Genomic DNA, 20,984 nt, shown 5'->3' with positions numbered 1-20,984 from the left:
AGGCCGCATTACAACCACGATGCAATTTTATTCAGACGGGAAGAGTTTCCAAGGGAACTTCAGGAAGAAGCTCGTTTAAGCGAGATATCCCAAGAGATGAAATTGAGAATACAATAATGCTTCAGATATGACCCCCATTTTTCCCATGGTTTAGGATGACAGGGGACAAATGTAGAGAGATGTGAATTTTTGGAATTGGCTAAGCATCGCTTCCAGGAAGGTTTTGAAATAAGAAACATGATGGCAGGCACTTGTGGTCAACTTTCTTGACTTGCCTTTTCTAAATTAGCATTGGAAACAGCTTTCATTTTTTCCGTCTTTTTATTCACAATAAACAAGACAACCGGAAACAAGCATGTATTTATTGCGATCCACGCACAAATGACACCATAATTTCTCCCCATGATGTGCTTAGAGGTATCAAGAAATATGACTTTGAAAATTTCAACTGCATTTGGGATCGGCATCATATAACCGTAACGATAGAAATCGCTATTAGTGACTAATGGTTAGAAGGCAGGCGAAATATTTAGTACTATCCAACACATCAACCACAATCCGATATACTGAGGACAGAATACCATGATGATACTCGCAACATTCTCATTAGCACCACCTAAAGCAGCCATTAGCAACCAAGTGGTCATCCAATAAACCACGAATCCGCTTCTTCCGAAAGCCTTGGTAAAATCTATATGGAAAATTGCAGATAGTGTGCAAAAAAACAACGACAAGATGAAGTAGGTGCTAAGCGAAGTGATAAGCCTGTAAAAGAGCAAAGATCTTAGTTTCAACAATTGAGCCATCTCTACGTGCAGCGGAGAATAGAATCCCAGTTGGAAAAATGTTAAAAGCAGACAGTAAATCAAACCAACCTGTAAAGGACTCAGGATGACCGGACTGTAAAAAGGTCGGTAATCCTGGTAGTCGAAATGCACATTTGAGGCCCCAATCAGATTTTCTCGAACCACATCATTGTTCATCCGCGAGACCAATCGCGGTAAGTAGTTTTTCACAACTTCCTGCTCATACAATTGTTCCAACTGCTGCATGTTTGGCAAGATTGCAGTTCTCATGGTGCTTGGATCTCTTCCACTCTCGAAAACTGCTTGGAAATATTCGGAAAAGTTAAATGGTTGGGCAGATGCGTTAGTCAGTGATTTAACAAGATTGTCTGTTGCATTTGGCTTTACATTTAGACCCATCCAATAATCTTGGTGGTGGATCTGGTGCACAAACTCCTCATCTATCTGGGCGGCTCGTATGTTCCTTTTATTTTGATACTCCCTGGTATTGTACACATGCCAGGTACAAGGAACGTCCTGGGTCATTGCCGGCAGGTTTTCCACAAGGCTGGACTGTCCTTGCCCGGATTCATCCTGAATAACCACCAACACATTTACTTTATGCATAAAATGCGACTCATTATACTGGGCTCCCCAGTAAATGGAAAGGATACAAATCAGAAACGAAGATAATGTGATAGTAGTCTGCAGAAACTTGTAGAGAACCTTCTTACGCAGCTTCTGCACCTTGGGGGACATGAGGCGGGTCTTCTGCTTCTGTATGGCCAAGTCTGATTGAGCGGCATCTGCATCTGCATCTTCCATTCTCGTATCTGATCTTGAAACCGGGATAGATTGGCCTGAAGTTTCATTAGTTTCGTGGTAGCCACTCTCACCCGTGGGATCATATGCGTGGCATGCTTGTTCATCCTTGGAAAGTCGCTCATGATCTGTACTCCGCATGTCGTCGTGGTAGTTCAACCAAAGGCAACAAAATGTGAAGTACACTTCAGTTGTGACAAGGAAGCTCTACATTACGAGCACTTCAACTTCATATACCTCTGACCGAAGAGCTCGCTGCTTACTTAATACATTCTTTGGCGAAACCCATCATTTTCGTCATTTTCGTCATTTCGGTCCCTTAAAAAAAGGTATTGCTAAAGAAACTAGATACGGTTACACCGGAATAGAGCGATTTATGATCATTACCTGCTATCTCCTATTTTGACCTGCTTGAGGAGCAGAAAGATAGCATTCCTCGGTCGCGATATTCAGCAGTTTCGATACTTTCATCCGATTTATTTCAAGTGGCCAGGTTATTCCAGGTTACTCCAAAGACTGTGTCAAGCAATTTGGGTTACAGGGAAACAAAAGACCGGCAAGATGATGGTGGTTGCTCCCCTTTTATAACGGCCTGCATCAGGGTGTCCTTCCACTTCTGTCAAAGTGAACGCTCTTTTCTCTTTACTAATGAAAGGGTCTGTGGGGTCTGAAGATATTTTTTCATAAGCTGCAACAAAGGCAACCAACGAACGATAAGAAAAAAAAACAACTATATATGAAAAAGATGAACTGAGCCTGTTAATAAGCAAAGTTGAAGTAGTACCGTAAAGACCGCAATGAATGAGCATGCGGATTCTAGGGATACATGTTCTAACAGTCAGCTAGGAGACAACGAGGACGGCGGTAATGTTCTGGACAAAGAGCACCTTCTGGATATGTCGTCCGAATCCAATACGAACAGTCTTTTGGTGGAATTCAGTGAAGGAGATCCGGGAAGCCCGTTCAACTGGAGTAGGGGGAAGAAGCTATGGCATACCGCGATTTACGGTCTTGCGACGTTCTCAGCGCAGTTCAATTCGACGACCACCTCGCCCTCCGTATCACATCTGGGTGAGTACTTCAATGTGAGCCGAGAAAAGGCACTGTTAGCAACGTCGTTGTATGTGCTGGGAATAGCTTTTGGACCGATGTTCTTTGCACCGCTGTCAGAGATGTATGGTCGGAAGATTGCGATATTCGGATCGCTGCTAGTTTCGATGGTGTTTACTTTGGGATCAGCTAGTTCGAAAGACTTTGCCAGTCTATTAGCGACGAGGTTTTTTGCCGGATTCTTTGGGGGTAGCCCGGTTGTGTCGTCTGGAGGTGTTCTGTCAGATTTTTGGTCGATCCGTGTGAGATCGATTGCCATGGTATTTTACGCGATGTTTGTTGTGTGTGGTACAACAGTGGGACCGGTTATTTGTTCTTTGTTGACATTTCAAGTTGGCGGCTCCGACGAGTGGCGATGGCCACTGTGGTTCAGTTGCATTGTGCAAGGGTTCATCATGGTTGTTGCCGTTTTCACGGTTTCTGAGTCACACTCCGGGGTTTTGTTGGCTTACAGGGCCAAGAAAATCCGGAAGAGGACTGGAAATTGGGCCTACCATGCGAAACATGAAGAGTGGGATCTGGACCTCAATGAGTATTTGAGTACTCATTTGATAAGACCATTCGCTATGCTTGCAACTCCAATTGTGTTTTTTCTGGCGCTGTTCGCCAGTTATGTTTTCGGAATATTGTATCTCATTGTGACTTCACTGCCACTGACCTTTAAGATGACAAGAGGTTGGGAGGGTACCCTTGGAAACTTGCCGATGTTAGCTGTCCTCGTTGGCGTGATTCTGGGCGGTGTAGCTAATGTGTGGGGAGGGCTCAGATACAGAAGGATCCTGATAGCAAATAAAGGTGTTCCCATTCCGGAGGAGAGGTTTCCGCCTATGATGATGTTCGCATGGTTAATGCCTACTGGGCTGTTTATATTCGCCTGGACTTCGTGGGCCCATGTTCACTGGATTGCTCCCTGTATCGGGTTGTCCTGCATGGCTTTTGGATTTTTCGTTATTTTTCAGGGCTGTCTCAACTACTTGGTGGACGCCTTTACGAAGTATGCGGCCTCTGCAATAGCTGCAAACACCTTTTTCAGGTCAATTTTGGCTGGTGTGTTCCCATTGTTCGGGTCTGCTCTATTTGGTAATTTGGGGGTCCATTGGGGAGCTTCTACAATTGCCTTTGTTGCATTGGGAATGATTCCCATTCCGTTTGTGTTTTATGCATTTGGTTCCAAGATTCGTTCCAAAAATCCCTATTCTAAGAGGATAGACTAATTCAAATTATCAGAAGGCTGATCTAGAGGTCAAACGAAGGCTTTTAGCGATCGCTGTTAGATATCTCTGAGCATGAATCGTTTGTGTGCCTGCATGCGTGTATGCGTGCGTGTCATTTGTCTTGTATTGCTTTGTTGTTTTTTTGATGTCTATCGAATGCATGCTAAATAATGTGGAGATGCAGATATAATACAATACGATATTCTTGGGGGACTGTGAAGCTTTTTTTTTTTTTTTTTTTTTTTTTTATTTTGTTTTGGGAGTACTTGGTTAACTATGTGTTCATTGTTGGAAAAGCATGGGATTGTGTCATTTGAATATTCAAAATATCTAAGAAGTTTCTTAGGTAAGGAGGGGTAGACTATACGCAGTTTCCCAACTGATACTGTAATTCTAAACTTTGCACTTTGACTACCACCTATAAATGTGAAATCCTGGACGTGTCTAAGCTTAGTAAATAATGTTTTTGATTATGTAATTGATGAAACTACAGTGCCACTAACCCTTTAAAATTGGTCTGCTTTTTGGAGGCCTTATGCTCTTCTGAAGAGTCGAGATGGTAGACTAAAAAATATAGAACTGCGTTATGTGGATAGAGTTCTGGTGGACTGAACTTCAAGACGGCCGGGTTGTGCTGCTCAATGGTTCGCTTATATATTAAAGGGATCAACTGACTTGAAATTGAGTGCCCCAAATTTTGCGAAAAGTTTCAGACCTTCGAAGATCTGCACAAATGATGTATAAAATCCTTTGTACTTAAAATGGAAGCGATCCGGACGAAAAACATACGGGAGCCACAAGCCCTTTCCTATGCACCCTGTCAAGTCTTGAAAGCCAATGTCAGAGATATCGGAATACATTTGCAACTTTCGCAAGTTTGGATGACACCCCCGCTATTTGTTAAAGCTTCTTAGAGAACATTCACAGAAGAATGCTGGAAATGTCGAGGAAGTTGCGTAGAGACCCCTTTTCTCAGAACGGGTTGTAATGAGTGGGGAATAAGAAGGTCTGAGTGCTGCATTGATGAGGACAGTTTCTAAGTTGTCCCTGCATATTTTAGCCCGTTTGCCTCAAATTGAATCGATGGATGAAGAATAATTCCGAGAATTTACTTAATGGGCGGTTAGCACAGAATAACCCCCATGCATCTACCTAACGAAGAGCAGAAAATAAATGAAACTCACGCAAAAGTTTGTCAAATATAACATGATGAATGATTCTGGGATTGCTACACTTGGCACGAACAGGAATAGAAACGACAGGCAAAGCACAACCTGCGTTGTCACCCAGTGGTAATTTGATGGTTTCATGAATGTGCCATATTTACAAGGATCTGAAAAAGTCAGCTGGTAACATAAAAACTAGGAATCTTAAAAGCTACCTTGCTCTATTGTGGGCGTGGTTATAGTACAAATAAGTGCACGTCGTCAACCAGGTTGCCATAGCGTTTTTCAACCTCGAACCTCGCAACAGAACTCATTACCAACGAAGATTTACTTCTTATCTTATCTTATCTTATCTTATTTAAGATATCTTCATAATTCAAGTAACGTATGCGATAAGGAACTACAGTGAGCAGTGGACTGTCATACAAAAACCATGTATACTATTATTTTTTGTCCTCAGATGATAAACCCGCGGCCCTGTATGCTATCAACAAAAAAGGGTAAGCAAAGTGAAAGAAGGTGCCGACGCACCAGACATAAGGCAATTCTTTAGAGCTCTGATTCGAGATTCAAAATTGAATTTTGAACTACCTGTCTACCCTTTTCCTATCTATATGTTATCATTTTGACACTTCGAGTTTCTCCTGCATGAAATTGTCCCGCGGGGAGGGAACAATCAAGGGGGGAAGCAATCCGGAGTGAAAAGACATAAAAGGCGGTAATTCAGACACAAACTGACACTCGTAACAGCAATTATGCATCTAACCAACGCAGTAAGATGAGTGTGATAAGTGACGAAGGTGAAATGGATTTAGAAAAGTGTGTGCAGGCGTATGAAGAGGAGGAAATAGAATTGCCAGAGGACAGTACTAGTGGAAAGTTGAAATACTTCCTTGCCCCATATTTTTTCGAGAAAACATGGATATCCGACATTGGCTTCTCTCTTTTAGGTACATTTATTTCATCGTTTGCACCGTTAGCGTACTTTTGTCTGCGAGACTTTTATGATAATAAAATTGAAACAAAACTTTCAGACCTATTTTCTCCTTTATGGATGATCATTCATTATTTCCTATGCTTTACTTTTTCTTTTTTGGACTTCATCTACGATAGGAAGAAAGTTGATATTGATACAAAAGCGCTCCAAAAGTTATTGAAGGAAGTGGCTGAGGTGGACCTGACTGGGGATCCAGCAGCTTGGCGGAAAATTGCATCTAGAGTTAATCTCTTTTCTAAAGAGACAGGATATCATTATTCCGTTTTTTACAGTGGAGAGCATTGTATGCACTTTTTTGTGAGAGAAATCGTAAAACCAATAGAGTGCCAGACCTACGACATCCGATGTTATTACGAAGGAAAAATGTACAGGAATTTTTGGAAAAATCCACCAAATAAGGTGTTAGCCGAGAGAGCACTTGCGAATTATAACAAGAGCTTTGAGAACTTTGGTGGATTATCACATACGGCAGAAAAAGATGGATGTAGAGATGGTATTTTCGAGAGGTATCGCAATATTTTCAACATCTCAATGTTTTACTTCATGATAATAGAAACAGTGTCCTTTGTGGTTATGATCATGGCCTTCATTATCTCGATGATTTCTTGTGCCATTTTTAATTTATTCGCTACCGCTCAATAGTATGTTTTTCATAGGAGATTAAAAGCACATTAAGAGCTAGTCCCTTCTTCGATGTCTATTGTAGGCTTCTGTGGTATGGCAGTCTAAAAACCTCGTTCTCGTTCTGAACAATGGATCTATCTTTTGATTAGAACTTCTCAAACCAATGTCTTTAAATACCCATAACCAAAGCAAAGTTTATTGATTTAGAATTGAGAGGTAGTCGTTAGCCGGTAAATTCTTTATATTCCAAGGCCACATTTATTTAATCAGAAGGAGGTTCGCACGCTCTGAACACATCCGCAGCAATACAGCCCAGGTCACGGTGTAGTAACCATTGGCCAGAGAAAGGCGGCTCGAGCAGCTTCTCAAATAAACCACATCCATATCGTAAACAAAAGCTTCTAACTCTCTCAAAAAAGCAAAAAACTTGGTTGCCGTCGAAAAAAATATCACGTCTACCCCGTCGTTGGCATTTCTATTTCTTAAATGCTGATTTGTTCTCATAGCTGTTTGATCCCATTGTCCCAAGTTCACACCTGGAACAGCAGTTATTATAATAGACAAAAATTTTATTCTGTCGATTACACCTACCTTTGGAAGCTTCATTGGAGTGCTAAAATCTTTGGAGGAACATAAAATCACCACTAAATGCCATGGACTTCAATCTGGAGATGGATATGAAAAACTTTTGACAAGTAATTACAGGGGTGAGTTCATACACATAAGGATTTTAATTAAACTTAGGACCGTCAATTCTAACTCTTATTTTTCTTTTTTCCTGATTACTGTCCTTATAGATAATCTTTGGCCAAGAGGCAACAAACTTAGTTAGGAGAATTACTCCACAGGAAATAAGTACTCCCTGGGACCATCAGTTGCATTACCTGTGATGCTAACATATTTTGTGATACTATACAGTGCCACTCTCAGGTTGTGAGTAAAAAACACGATGTATTTTTCTCTCTTTACTCTACTCTTCGTTTTGTAAACTCCACAATTTCCTTCAACTCTCCATAAACTAAGCTGTTTCCAACGGAAAGTGGTTTAAAGCAAGCTTGGTAACAGTCTAAACAGTGCTTACCGTCAAAAAAATTATTATTAGGAAGATGTTTATATTCCTCAGACAAATATTGATTCATATACCTGGCTATTTGGTCCCATTTATCCAGTTCTTCTCCAGGACTAACTTTTGTTATGATTGCCAAAAATTTTATTCCTTGCATTATACCCATCTCTGGATATACCAACCAATAGAAGCTCCAGTTGTCTCTTGAGAAAATTTGATCCCAAAATATGCAACAAAACAAACTAAAAAATGATTTCTGAAAAAGTCCCATTACGATCCCCAACAAAATTTGATATTGACGCCGCAAAAATATGATTCCCATGAACAAATGTCGCGAGTGAAGCATAGATTTGTTTCTGTAGGTGTCCCTGGGTAGTTCAGAATTTAGAAAGGATTCTGGCAAATTGTCCTTTAATGATAGTTTAAAATTTTCATTTATTGATTGTAGGTAAAACTTTGCTGATTGTATCTTGTCCTTATCGGAAATATCTTCAAATTTCCCTTCGAGATATGGCCTTAAAACATTATTTCTGAATGCAAGTTGACCCTGTTGACCATCATAAAAAAAGTAAGGTGTGTTCCACATATGTTCTTGGTAAAAGGAAGAGTTTAATCTATTCGCAATTTCGTCCCATTTCTCGATATCAAGACCAGGATTCGATTTTAACACCTGCTGAACCAACAATGTCGTATCGGGATGCGATTTCGAATAATAAAGCCATCCAAGGGGGAAGTTAATTGCAGATTCAAAGACAACCCTGCCAATCATGTAGAGTCCAGGGACATTTTGATAAAAAGCATCCATTGAAAATGCTACCCAGGTGATGACGCAGAATGTACATGAGACCACACTGGGGAAATAATGCTTGAAAATTTCATATAAAATCCATGTCAAGCCATTTCTAAAGAGGTCCTTGGGTAAGACAGGCCTTTGTGATTCTTTATCAGATTCCATGTTTGTTCATTCTATATCCCTGTCGTTCCATGTAATGAGTAGTTTCCTGAGTTGCTATGAGAAACGAGATCAGATTTTTATCGTCATCGGAGGAGCGAAATGGGGAGGATTACAGAAAAAGAAACTCCTGATAACAATGGATAACAATCCATGCAAGTCCGAACAAAGTTCATGTTACCTATACGTATACACCTTTTATAATGTCCTTCTCGCTTGAAAGTAGAAATATATAAGAAAATGATATTCCTGGCAAAAGGTCGTGCAAAAGTAACATAAGGTGCCGACACACCAGACATAAGGCAATCTTTCAGAGCTCTGATTAGAGATTCAAAATTGATTTTTGAACTACCTGTCTACCGCTTTCGTATATATACGTTGCCATTTTGACACTTCGAGTTTCTCCTGCATGAAATTGTTCCGCGGGGAGGGAACAATCAAGGGCGGAAGCAATCCGGGGTGAAAAATATATAAAAGGCGGCAATTCAGACACAAACTGACACTCGCAACAACAATGGTGTATTCAACCAATAAGGCAGTATCAGTATGATAAGTGACGAGAGTGAAATGGATTTAGAAAAGTGTGTACAGAGGTATGAGGAGGAGGAGATAGAATTGCCAGCAGAGAGTTCTGCTGGAAAGTTGATGTACTTCCTTGACCCATATTTCTTCGAGAAAACATGGATATCCGACATTAGCTTCTCTCTTTTCCTTGCATTTGTGTCATTGACTGCACGGTTGATGTACTTTAGTCTGCGAGACCTTTATAATAATATAACTGAACCAGAGCTTTCAGACCTATATTCTCCTCTATGGATAATCATTCATTACTTCCTATGCTTTACTATGCTTTTTGCGGATTTTATTCACCATAGGAAAAAAGTTGATATTGAGAAAAAAGTGCTCCAAAAGTTATTGAAGGAAGTGGTTAAAATGGACCTGACCGGGGATCCAGTAGCTTGGCGGAAAATTGCATCTAGAGTTAATCGATTTTGTGAAGAGGGGGGAAATCATTATTCCGTGTTTTACAGTGGGGAGCATTGTATGCGCTTTTTTGTGAGAGAAATCGTAAAACCAATAGAGCGTCAGACCTACGATATCCGATGTTATTTTGATGGAGAAATATGCAGCAATTTTTGGAAAAATCCACCAAATAAAGCGCTAACTGAGAGAGCAGTTGCGAATTATAACAATAGCATTGAGAACTTTGGTGAATTATTACAAACGGCCGAAAAAGATGAATGTAGAGATGGTATTTTCGAGAAGTTTCGCAATATTTTCAACACCTCAATGCTTTACTTGGGGGTAATAGAAGCTGCGTTGCTTATGATTATGTCCCTGGGCCACCTTGTATTGTTTATTTCTCGTACCATTTTTGATTTATTCGCTACCGCTCAATAGTATGTTTTTCATAGGAGATTAAAAGCACATTAAGAGCTAGTCCCTTCTTCGATGTCTATTGTAGGCTTCTGTGGTTTGGCAGTCAAAAATCCTCGTTCTGAACAATGGCTCTATTTTTCACTTAGAACTTCTCAAAATCAATATCCGAATATCCACGGGCAAAACAAAATTTATTGATTTAGAAGCAAGAGACCGTCGTTAGCCGGTAAATTCTTTATGCTCTAAGGCCACATTTATTTAATCAGAAGAAGTTTCGCACGCTCTGAGCGCATCCGCAGCAATACAGTCCAGGTCATGGTAAAGTAACAATTGACCAGAGACAAGCTGCTCGAGTAACTTCTTGGTCCAGCCACATCCTTATTGGAAACAAGAGGTTTAAACTTTTTTTCAAAAAAGTGAAATCATTGGTTTCCATAGAAAAAACTATCACGTTTACCCCCGTCGATGGCATTTCTATTTTGTAAATGCTGATTCATTTTCCATTTGATCCCATTTTCCCAGTTCACACCTGGAACGGTAGTTATTATACTAGAAAGAAATTTATTCTGTCGATTATGTCTACCTTTGGAAGCTTCATTGGAATGATATAATCTTCGGAGGAACATAAAATTACCACTAAATGCAATGGAAGTCAATCTGGTTATCGGAGAAACTTTCCACAAATAATTACAGGGGTGAGTTCATACACATAAGGATTTTAATTAAACTTAGGACCGTCAATTCTTACTCTTATTTTTCTTTTTTCCTGATTACTGTCCTTATAGATAATCTTTGGCCAAGAGGCAACAAACTTAGTTAGGAGAATTACTCCACAGGAAATAAGTACTCCCTGGGACCATCAGTTGCATTACCTGTGATGCTAACATATTTTGTGATACTATACAGTGCCACTCTCAGGTTGTGAGTAAAAAACACGATGTATTTTTCTCTCTTTACTCTACTCATCGTTTTGTAAACTCCACAATTTCCTTCAACTCTCCATAAACCAAGCTGTTTCCAACGGAAAGTGGCCCAAATCAATCCTGGTATCAGTCTAAACAGTGATTACCGTCGAAAAATACATTCCTAGAATGGCCGCTATTTCCCCCAGTCAAATATTGATTCGTATACTTGGTTATCTGATCCCATTTATCCAGTTCTTTTCCAGGACCAACGTTTGTTATTATCGCCAAAAATTCCATTGCTTGCATTGTAGCCATCTGTGGATCCATAAAAGGATAGAAACACCTGTAGTAATTCAAAGACATATACTGGGCAAATACGATCGGAGTCAAGGGCGAAAATGATTTTTGTTTAAATGCTGTTAGGACCTCCAACAAAGTGAAGCCTTGACAACAACAAAAAAAGAATCCGAAGAGCAAATATTCTGGGTAAAAGAAGATTTTATTTCTGTGCGTGTCTCTGGGTAGTTTGGAATTTAAAACTGGTTCTGGCAAACTGTCCTTTAATGATAGTTCAAAATTCTCATTTACTGATTGCAAATAAAATGTTGCTGATTGGATCTTGTCCGTATCGGCAATGTCGTCAAGTTTCCCTTCGAGATATGGCCTTAAAACATTAGCCTTGAACACGGGTTGGAGACTTTGACCACTGAAAAAAAAAGTGAGGTGTGTTCCAGATATGCTCTTGGTAAAAGAAAGAGTTCAATATACTCGCAATTTCGTCCCATTTCTCGATATCAAGACCAGGATTCGATTCCAACACTTGCTGAACCAATTCTGTCATATTTTTGGGGTGCAATTTCGAATAGCTGAACCATACAAAGGACAATACAAGTAGAAATCCAAAGAAAGCACCGGTAATCATGGCACTGACAAGCATATTTTTGTCAATAACAGTTGCCCGAGCTACTACCCATCCAACGATAAGGTATAAACATGAGATCACCTGGGGGAAAAGATGCTTGGATATTTCATAAAGGAACCATGTGAATGCATTTTTGAAGAGTTGTTTGGGTAAGACAGGCTTTTGAGATTCTTTATTGAATGTTTGTGCTTGATAAACCTCTGTCGTTCCATATTGCAAGTACTTTTCTGAGTTGCTATGAGAAACGAGATCAGATTTTTATCGTCATCGGAGGAGCGAAATGGGGAGGATTACAGAAAAAGAAACTCCTGATAACAATGGATAACGATCGATGCAAGTCCGAACAAAGTTCATGTTACCTATACGTATACACCTTTCTAATGTCCTTCTCGCTTAAAAGTGGAAATATATAAGAAAAAGATATTCCCGGCAAAAGGTCATGCAAAAGTGACATAAGGTGCCTACACACCAGACATAAGGCAATCTTTCAGAGCTCTGATTAGAGATTCAAAATTGATTTTTGAACTACCTGTCTACCGCTTTCGTATATATACGATATCATTTTGACACTTCGAGTTTCTCCTGCATGAAATTGTTCCGCGGGGAGGGAACAATCAAGGGGGAAGCAATCCGGAGTGAAAAGACATAAAAGGCGGTAATTCAGACGCAAACTGACATTCGCAACAGCGATGATGTGTTTAACCAAAGCAGTAAAATGAGTATGATAAGTGACGAGAGTGAAATGGACTTAGAAAAGTGCGTTCAGACGTATGAAGAGGAGGAGATAGAATTGCCAGAGGACAGTCCTGGTGGAAAGTTGACATACTTCCTTGCCCCATATTTCTTCGAGAAAACATGGATAGACGACATGATCGGTTCTCTTTCAGCTGCATTTATATCACCATCGATTGTACGGTTGCCTTACTTTATTCTTCGAGACTTTTATGATGATTCATACGAACTGAAACTTTTAGACGTATTGTCTCCCTTATGGATGATCATTCATTACTTCCTATGCTTTACGTTTTCTTTTTGGAACTTCATCGACAATAGGAAAAACGTTAAGATTGAGAAAAAAGTGCTCCAACAATTATTGAAGGAAGTGGCTGAAATGGACCTGACCGAGGATCCAGTAGCTTGGCAGAGAATTGCATCTAGAGTTAATCACTTTTCTGAAGAGACAGGATATCGGTATTCCCTTTTTTGCAGTGGGGAGCATTGTATCCACTTTTTTGTGAGAGAAATCGTAAAACCAATAGAGTGTCAGACGTACGACATCAGGTGTTATCAAGAAGGAAGTACGGTAGTAAATTTTTGGAAAAATCCACCAAATAAAGCGCTAACTGAGAGAGCACTTGCGAATTATAACAAGAGCGTTGAAAGTTTTGGTAAATTATCACATACGGCAGAAAAAGATGAATTTAGAGATGGTATTTTCGAGAAGTTTCATAGTATCTTCAACACCTCATTGTTTTACTTGGTGATAATAGAGCTAGGGTCCTTTATGATTATGATGCTGACCTTCATTATATCGATGATTTCTTGCGCCATTTTTGATTCATTCGCTACCCCTCATTAGTATGTTTTTCATAGGAGATAAAAAGCACATTGAAAGCCAGTCCAAATACTTGTGTAACAGGAGAAACTTACACTGGTGGTAATTAATTTTCGAAAAGCGGGCAACAGCAGCTCTTATGGAGTTTGAGTTAAATGAACTACTGTTGAAAAGTTTCCTGTTCTCGTAGGTGACCAATTCGATAGGTGAAGGGTTGAGTAAGGTAAGAGGAATACGAGCTGTGATTGTTCAATTGAAGGTTAAAATTGGCAAAATCCTGATATTTAAACTAATATTTATGGTACCTCATCGAAGCAGAATGACTTGAAGTGATAAGTTTCTAGGCTCCAATAATATATTGGTACCTTTCTCAGAAGTTGCAGACCATATGAAGTTTAAAAAAAAAAAAATAGTTATGGTTGCGAAAGGGAAAAATTGACAGAAACACTTATCGTCAATCCATACATTACTGAGTATTATATGGAACTTCTCAACATCAAGTCTTTGAAAAGATTTTAATGAATGTTTTAAGGTACGAGACGCTATATATGCTACCTGGAAGTGGAGAAGGTACCTATCACGATTAAAATATTCAGAGAATTGTTCTTTTCATTAAGCTACATCTCAGACCTTGATTGGTGCTAAGACCTCATCATATAATAATATTATTGTAAGTGACACCAAAACACATTAAAATATGTTTATTACCAGCTTGAGATTACATGTCATGTAGCTTCATGAAACTCGGAGACCGTCTATCGCAGCACTTGTGACACCATCATATTTTAAGTCATTATATACTGCTACGTTCAGTTTGCGAAGAAGAATACACTGCTTCATTAATTGGTCTCTCCATTTACGCTTGGTTGCGTAACCTCAACAATTTCTTTGAAATCGCAGTATTTCGAAGGACCATTATTAACGGATAGAGGCTCAAAGCAGGTCTTGTAACAGTTTAAACAATGCTTGCCGTCGAGAAATATATTCTTAGAATAGCCGATATTTTCCTCAGCTAGATATTGATTCATATACCCGGCTATTTGGTCCCATTTAGCCGGTTCTTTTCCAGGGCTAACCTTTATTATTATCGCCAAAAAATTCATTGCATGCATTGTATCCATCTGTGGATATAGTCTACAATAGGAATCCTGATATATTCTCAAGGTAAGATACTGGAAAAGTATGGCTTTAATCAAGGGCAAAAATGTTTTTGATTTAAATGCCATTACGATCATAAGCAAAGTTAGTGCTTGATAATCACAAACCATGAATCCAACGGACAAATATGTTGCATAAAAGGAGAATTTGTTTCTGTGGGTACCTTTAGGTAGTTCAGAGTTTAAAACGGGTTCTGGCAAATTAACCTTCAATAATAATTCGAACTTTTCATTTAGTGACTGCAAATAACAATTTGCTGATTGGATCTTGTCCATATCGGTAATATCGTCAAGTTTCCCTTCGAGATATGGCCTTAAAACCTTATCCTTGAACACAAGTTGAACAGGTTGATTATTAAAAAAAAAGTGAGGCATGGGCCAGAGATGCTCTTGGTAAAAGTAAATGTTCAGTCTATTTGCAATTTCGGCCCATTTCTCGATATCTACTCCGGGATTCGATTCTAACACCTGCTGAACTAGTTCTGTTGTATTGGGATAGAATTTCGAATATTGTAACCGTGCAAGGGAAAGTAGAACTGAAAATCCTAGGACTAAAGTGGCAAACATCTCACCCGTTAATCCAATTTTATTTATTAAATTACTCCCATATAGTGATACCCACCCAACAAGGCATAAACATGAGATCACCTGGGGGAAACGATGCTTGGATATTTCATAAAACGACCATGTAGAGTCACTCTTGAAGGGTTGTTTGGGTAAGACAGGCTTTTGAGATTCTTTATCGAATTCCATATTTGTTCTTGTTTAAACTCTTTAGTTGTATGTAGTGAGTAGTTTCCTGAGTTGCTATGAGAAACGAGATCAGATTTTTATCGTCATCGGAGCGACATGACGAACATTGCAGAAAAAGGGGTTCCTGATAACAATGGATAACAATCCATGCAAGTCCGAACAAAGTTCATGTTACCTATACATATACACCTTTCTGATGTCCTTCTCGCTTGAAAGTGGAAATATATAAGAAAAAAGATATTCCTGGCAAAAAGGTGATGCAAAAGTGACATAAGGTGCCGACACACCAGACATAAGGCAATCTTTCAGAGCTCTGATTAGAGATTCAAAATTGATTTTTGAACTACCTGTCCACCTCTTTGTGTCAATTTTATCATTTTGACGCTTTCGAGTTTCTTCTGCATGGAATTGTCGCGCGGGGAGGAAACAATGAAGGGCAGAGCAATCCGGGGTGAAAAATATATAAAGGGCGGTAATTCAGACACAAACTGACACTCGTAACAGCAATGGTGTATTTAACCAACAAGACAATATGAGTATGATAAGTGACGAAACTGAAATGGATTTAGAAAAGTGTGAACAGACGTTTGAAGAGGAGGAGATAGAATTGCCAGCAGACAGTTCTGTTGGAAAGTTGACATACTTCCTTGCCCCATATTTCCTCGAGAAAACATTGTTATATGACATTTTCGCTTCTCTTTCAGTTGCATATATATCATCGTTTGTACGGTTGGTGTATTTTAGTTTGCGAGACTTTTATGATAATCCATACGAACTGAAAGTTTTAGACGTATTTTCTCCATTATGGATGATCATTCATTACTTCCTATTCTTTATTATGCTTTTTGTGAACTTTATTCACCATAGGAAAAAAGTTAATATTGAGACCAAAGTGCTCCAAAAGTTATTGAAGGAAGTGGCTGAAATAGATCTGACTGGGGATCCAGTAGCTTGGCGGAGAACTGCATTTAGAGTTAATCACTTTTCTGAAGAGACAGGATATCGGTATTCCCTTTTTTTGCAGTGGGGAGCATTGTATGCGCTTTTTTGTGAGAGAAATCGTAAAACCAATAGAATGTCAGACCTACGACATAAGGTGTTATTACGAAGGAGAAAGGTACAGGAATTTTTGGAAAAATCCACCAAATAAGGTGCTAACTGAGAGAGCACTTGCGAATTATAACAAGAACGTTGAGAACTTTGGTGAATTATTACATACGGCCGAAAAAGATGAATGTAGAGATGGTCTTTTCGAGAAGTTTCGCAATATTTTCAACACCTCAATGCTTTATTTGGGGGCAATACATTCTGCGTCCTTTGTGGTTATGTACCTGACCTACATTGTCTCGATGATTTCTTGTGCCATTTTTAATTCATTCGCTGCTTCTCATTAGTATGTTTTCCATAGGAGATAAAAAAGACATTAAAAGCTAGTCCCTTTTTCGATGTCTATTCTGGGCTTCTGTAGTGTGTCAGTCAAAAAACCTCGTTCTGAACAATGGTTCTGTTTTTTACTTACAACTTCTCAAAATCAATATCTGAATATCCACGACCAAAGCAAACTTTATTGATTTAGAATCGAGAGGTAGTCGTTAGCCGGTAAATTCTTAACATTACAAGGCAACATTGATTTAATCAAAAGAAGGTTCGCACGCTCTGAGAGCATCCACAGCAATGCAGTCCAGGTCATGATAAAGTAACAACTGGCCAGAGAAAAGCAGCTCGAGTAACTTCTTGAAAAAGGAAGCCACATCTTTATCGGAAACAAGAACAAGAGGTCTGTACTTTTTTTTCAATACAGTGCTGTAATTACCACAGATGGTTGCAATCAGCAAACATTTAGATCCGAGGTATCCTTGGAATATTACCCACGGAATAAAAAGTCGCGGAAGGGTAAAGGCTTTGGAAGCTTCACCAGAATGATAGGTCCTCCAGAGGGACATAAAGTGACCGCTGTATCTGTCCCTAGGCAGACATTGGAATTCTAGAGAAGGTTTTGTAGCGACTGTCTGTAGAAATTCTTCCAAGGTCGCATGTACTCCCGCTAGATGACTGACAACGGAAGAAATGAGTACATCACTTTCTGCTTCTCCAGGATGGATTTTTCCTTGCAAAAAGGGTTTCAAAATATGTTCTCTAAAATTCGATTGACACTGTTGGCTGCCTAAAGAAAAAAATCTTGTGTCGCCCAATTACGTTTTTGAAAGAAAATATTATTCATCTTGTATGCAATTTTGTCCCATTTCTTTTCTTCGACATTAGGGTTCACTGTAAGTACGACTTGTGTTAGATTAACCTTTTCTTTAGAAGCGGCAGCATACCTCTTGTAGGAGAGCCAGATCACGGTAAAATATACCGGGGCTACTGAGAGCGAACTAACAGCCACAAAAACTGACATAGGGAGCATACATCTCTGCTTTGCTGTTATAACATTCATTAATATTAATGTCAAAAGAATCATCCAGGGTTCATAGTACTTGGTCAAGTGATACAATTCCAAGTTAATTTACATCAGAAAAAGTCCTTGAGTAGAATAATGTGAGTTAGTTTCGAATCGTGGTAATCTATTTTGTTCATTCTCGTAGGCCAATTGATTTGGTCTGCCAGATCTAATGTAAACTAGGTAATTTCTGGTAGCTGCGAGGGACTCTTGGAAATTACTTCAGGTAGTGAGACCCAGGATGTATGTATTAGTATGTGTTTACTGTTTCTATTCTTTTTAATCAGTGATGCTTTGTGGATGAATTTCATGTTTGGTCTTGGAAAATGCAGATTCGGTATCTCAACAAAACACAAGGATAAAGATACATGCAACGTGTTCTGAGATGTTAAGTTGTTTGATGTGCAAAAAAAGTTTAGGCATGTGTTATCGTTAGTAGATTTATATAAATGAAGTAAGATTCTCGTAAGATGGGAAATGTAGAAGTATAGTGATGTGGATTTTGCTTCTTCTGCTATAGAAAAATGTACTGGTATTACGACGCTATGATCAAACCAACATTGTTCAACAGGATGGTACACATATTTCAACATGTCCTGACCTTTGAGCCTCAAAGGTGATATGTGCACTCGAAATGTAATTGGTGATTAATCTATAATTTCGGTATGAATACTATATATTGGCAGAAATGGGTTCTCGGAAGAGGCGTAATGTATAATAGCCAAAGCTTGGATGTTGTAGATCAGAAGTGTTTTCAAATATATAGTGATACAGTGCGAATGCCAGAGACAGGAAACTTAGACCAAATTAGCTCGAGATTAAAATATATCATATACATGGGCTTTATCGATATAAAAGACGTACATCTGAATTTTCCTCATAGATGTGGAGATGAGCTTTCTTAGCCGAAAACTAAGTGTTAACAAACCTTACTGATGCAATTGGTAGCGCGTGGCACTCTTGATCACAAGCTTAGGGATTGGAGCCCCTTGCAGGGTTTTGAAGTTTTCGTTTTCTAATACATGATGAGAAACAAGAAGACTGTTCTGAAGAGATAGAGTAATATTTTATGTAGTATAGCAATTCCCAGAGTTTGACCTATGCTCTCCAAAGAGAGTTCTAGAGTGCTAATTGTACATCGATTGTTACGATATATATCTTTTCACCACCAATTCATTGTATAGTCACTCTCACATCTCACCAGACACTCTAGGCGGCAGTTCTACTTTTTTTTGCTGAAAAGGACACTAGGTACCATCCACAACTCCATTCCCACCGACTTTCACATCTCTAAATCATAAATCATATATAAAAATAGTTTGTATTATCTTAAACGTAGGAATTATGGTTATGTGTAAGATTTTACGGAAGATAATCTATTCCAACTATATGATACTTATGCAACAAAATATTAGAGTAGAATATCCAAGAGTTCATGTTATCGATGCGCAGTTGAAACAGTTGATATATTATATAAAATTTATACCAAATAGACATGCCTATTACGTACACGTTTGATTATAGCTCCATCCAGATGCTAGAATGTGCTCTTTTGTCTGTAGTACGCTAAGGGCGCGCTCAGTGTTATACCTTTTTTATGTTTAGTTCGAATCGAAGAACATTTGACAGAGCGAGCGAGAACAAAGGACGAAAATGATAGTTGACAATAAAGTATTGAGCAAGAATATAGAACAGAAAGAATAAATAGAATTCTAAGTGATATGCATTTTAAGTCAAGACAAAAACACTTCGATTTGAAAAGATGAGGAAAGAAAAAAAGATTCAGAAAATATAAAGATGAGTGGAATGGGATATAGTAAGGGTGGATTGCAATCATTTAGCAGCTAACTAGAAGAAGTTGTGAATAGACGCATGTTGAGATTAGGACTAGTTTGAGACTAGATGATAAAAAGATGAGTTAAAATGAAGAATAATACAGTGAAAATAAGATTTACTCAGTAAAGTAAAGTAGAAGATGAGTTAGACAAATAAAAGCATAATGGTGGGAAAAGGGAGGGGAAAACTAAGTAAATAGATAAGTATAGGGAAGTGATGATACATTAAAAAATTGAAGTTAAAAATTGTATAGTAAATAAAGTGGATGAGTAAATGTAGCGATAATGCAGTAAATCTAAGAACTGATCAAGAGATGTATTGATGAGTATTTTAGATGGTTTGTAAATATGTAATAAAAAATAAAATGACACTTATGAATGGAATAATTTATTTGCAGAGAGATGATAGATGAACAAGGTTGGTTAATGGCAGAGGGCGAGGGGAGAGGGAGGCCAGATCGGGTAGCGGAAGGAGTGTATGGGTGTGCGAAGTTGGGGTGGTTGTGGATGGGTAGAAAGAGGTGTGAAGCGAATAGCGATGGGAGTATGTGAGGGCAGGTGAGAGGTGAAGTGTAAATGAACGTATGTAGGTATGTGAAGATGTGATAGATAGGTGGAATTGGTGATTGTTAGAGTATAGAATTCTCAATAGAAAATGAAAAAGAAATAGAGATAAATGGAATAGATGATAAGAGTGGTGTTAATGGATATATATGAGTAATGTTGAGTAAAATAGATGAAATTGAATGAAAATTTAAAAGAATAAATAAAAATTAAAATATCTATTGTTTATTCAATAGAGGTTAAGTTAGATTGTGTTCGTAGTAAGAGGACAGAATAGGGCAAGATGGGAAAGGATAGGATAGGATCAAGTTGTCAGTTAGACAGAGCGAGGCGAGATCGGGTAGTGAAGAAAAAATTATTGAAAAAGTAATGTTGTACGAAAGGAGTAGGAAGTGTTAGGTTCACATATATGGTACTCTCCGGCGAGTAGAACCGATTAGACTAAGACTATGGAATGTCTCTAAGGAATTCTAATAGCATCTCATACAAGATTGTAGGGCAGTTACAATGGGATAGGATACAGTTGGTAGTAATTTCAAGGTAGTATGGTAAGAGGTACTGAACGTATAAAGTGATAGGAGGTGGGAAAGTAGGAAATGATGAGTGGAAAGTAGCATAGTGAGATGAATTACGTATAAGATGACTAATGGTAGAAACAATTAATGCGGTAGATGGTGAGCAGAGGCAGAGGTACTGGACGTAGAAAGTGATGGATAATAGGATAAGTAGTAAATAGA

At 38.7% G+C, this 20,984-nt stretch overlaps 6 protein-coding genes across 6 annotated transcripts; 4 read left to right on the top strand and 2 right to left on the bottom strand.

Moving 5' to 3' along the window:
* Positions 1-2,404: 2,404 nt before the first annotated feature.
* Positions 2,405-3,931, top strand: ZYRO0D00286g (MFS transporter; the record flags this gene model as incomplete). Its single annotated transcript, XM_002496403.1, has 1 exon — positions 2,405-3,931. The coding sequence occupies one exon, from the start codon at positions 2,405-2,407 to the stop codon at positions 3,929-3,931; it is 1,527 nt and encodes a 508-aa protein (XP_002496448.1).
* A 1,944-nt stretch (positions 3,932-5,875) lies between these two features.
* Positions 5,876-6,736, top strand: ZYRO0D00264g (uncharacterized protein; the record flags this gene model as incomplete). Its single annotated transcript, XM_002496402.1, has 1 exon — positions 5,876-6,736. One exon carries the CDS (start codon positions 5,876-5,878, stop codon positions 6,734-6,736), a length of 861 nt encoding a protein of 286 aa, XP_002496447.1.
* Positions 6,737-7,683: 947 nt separating this feature from the next.
* ZYRO0D00242g (uncharacterized protein) lies at positions 7,684-8,739 on the bottom strand (the record flags this gene model as incomplete). The annotated part of the gene is made up of 1 exon (XM_002496401.1): positions 7,684-8,739. One exon carries the CDS (start codon positions 8,737-8,739, stop codon positions 7,684-7,686), a length of 1,056 nt encoding a protein of 351 aa, XP_002496446.1.
* Positions 8,740-9,282: 543 nt separating this feature from the next.
* ZYRO0D00220g (uncharacterized protein) lies at positions 9,283-10,137 on the top strand (the record flags this gene model as incomplete). The annotated part of the gene is made up of 1 exon (XM_002496400.1): positions 9,283-10,137. One exon carries the CDS (start codon positions 9,283-9,285, stop codon positions 10,135-10,137), a length of 855 nt encoding a protein of 284 aa, XP_002496445.1.
* A 2,521-nt stretch (positions 10,138-12,658) lies between these two features.
* On the top strand, positions 12,659-13,522 carry ZYRO0D00176g (uncharacterized protein; the record flags this gene model as incomplete). The annotated part of the gene is made up of 1 exon (XM_002496399.1): positions 12,659-13,522. The coding sequence occupies one exon, from the start codon at positions 12,659-12,661 to the stop codon at positions 13,520-13,522; it is 864 nt and encodes a 287-aa protein (XP_002496444.1).
* Positions 13,523-14,337: 815 nt separating this feature from the next.
* Positions 14,338-15,408, bottom strand: ZYRO0D00154g (uncharacterized protein; the record flags this gene model as incomplete). Its single annotated transcript, XM_002496398.1, has 1 exon — positions 14,338-15,408. The coding sequence occupies one exon, from the start codon at positions 15,406-15,408 to the stop codon at positions 14,338-14,340; it is 1,071 nt and encodes a 356-aa protein (XP_002496443.1).
* Positions 15,409-20,984: the final 5,576 nt, after the last annotated feature.

Source organism: Zygosaccharomyces rouxii, assembly GCF_000026365.1.
Source record: "Zygosaccharomyces rouxii strain CBS732 chromosome D complete sequence".
NCBI classification, from domain to species: Eukaryota; Fungi; Ascomycota; class Saccharomycetes; order Saccharomycetales; family Saccharomycetaceae; genus Zygosaccharomyces; species Zygosaccharomyces rouxii.
The sequence above is the reverse complement of the archived record's forward strand: the minus strand, read 5'-3'. Positions and strand labels throughout refer to the sequence as shown.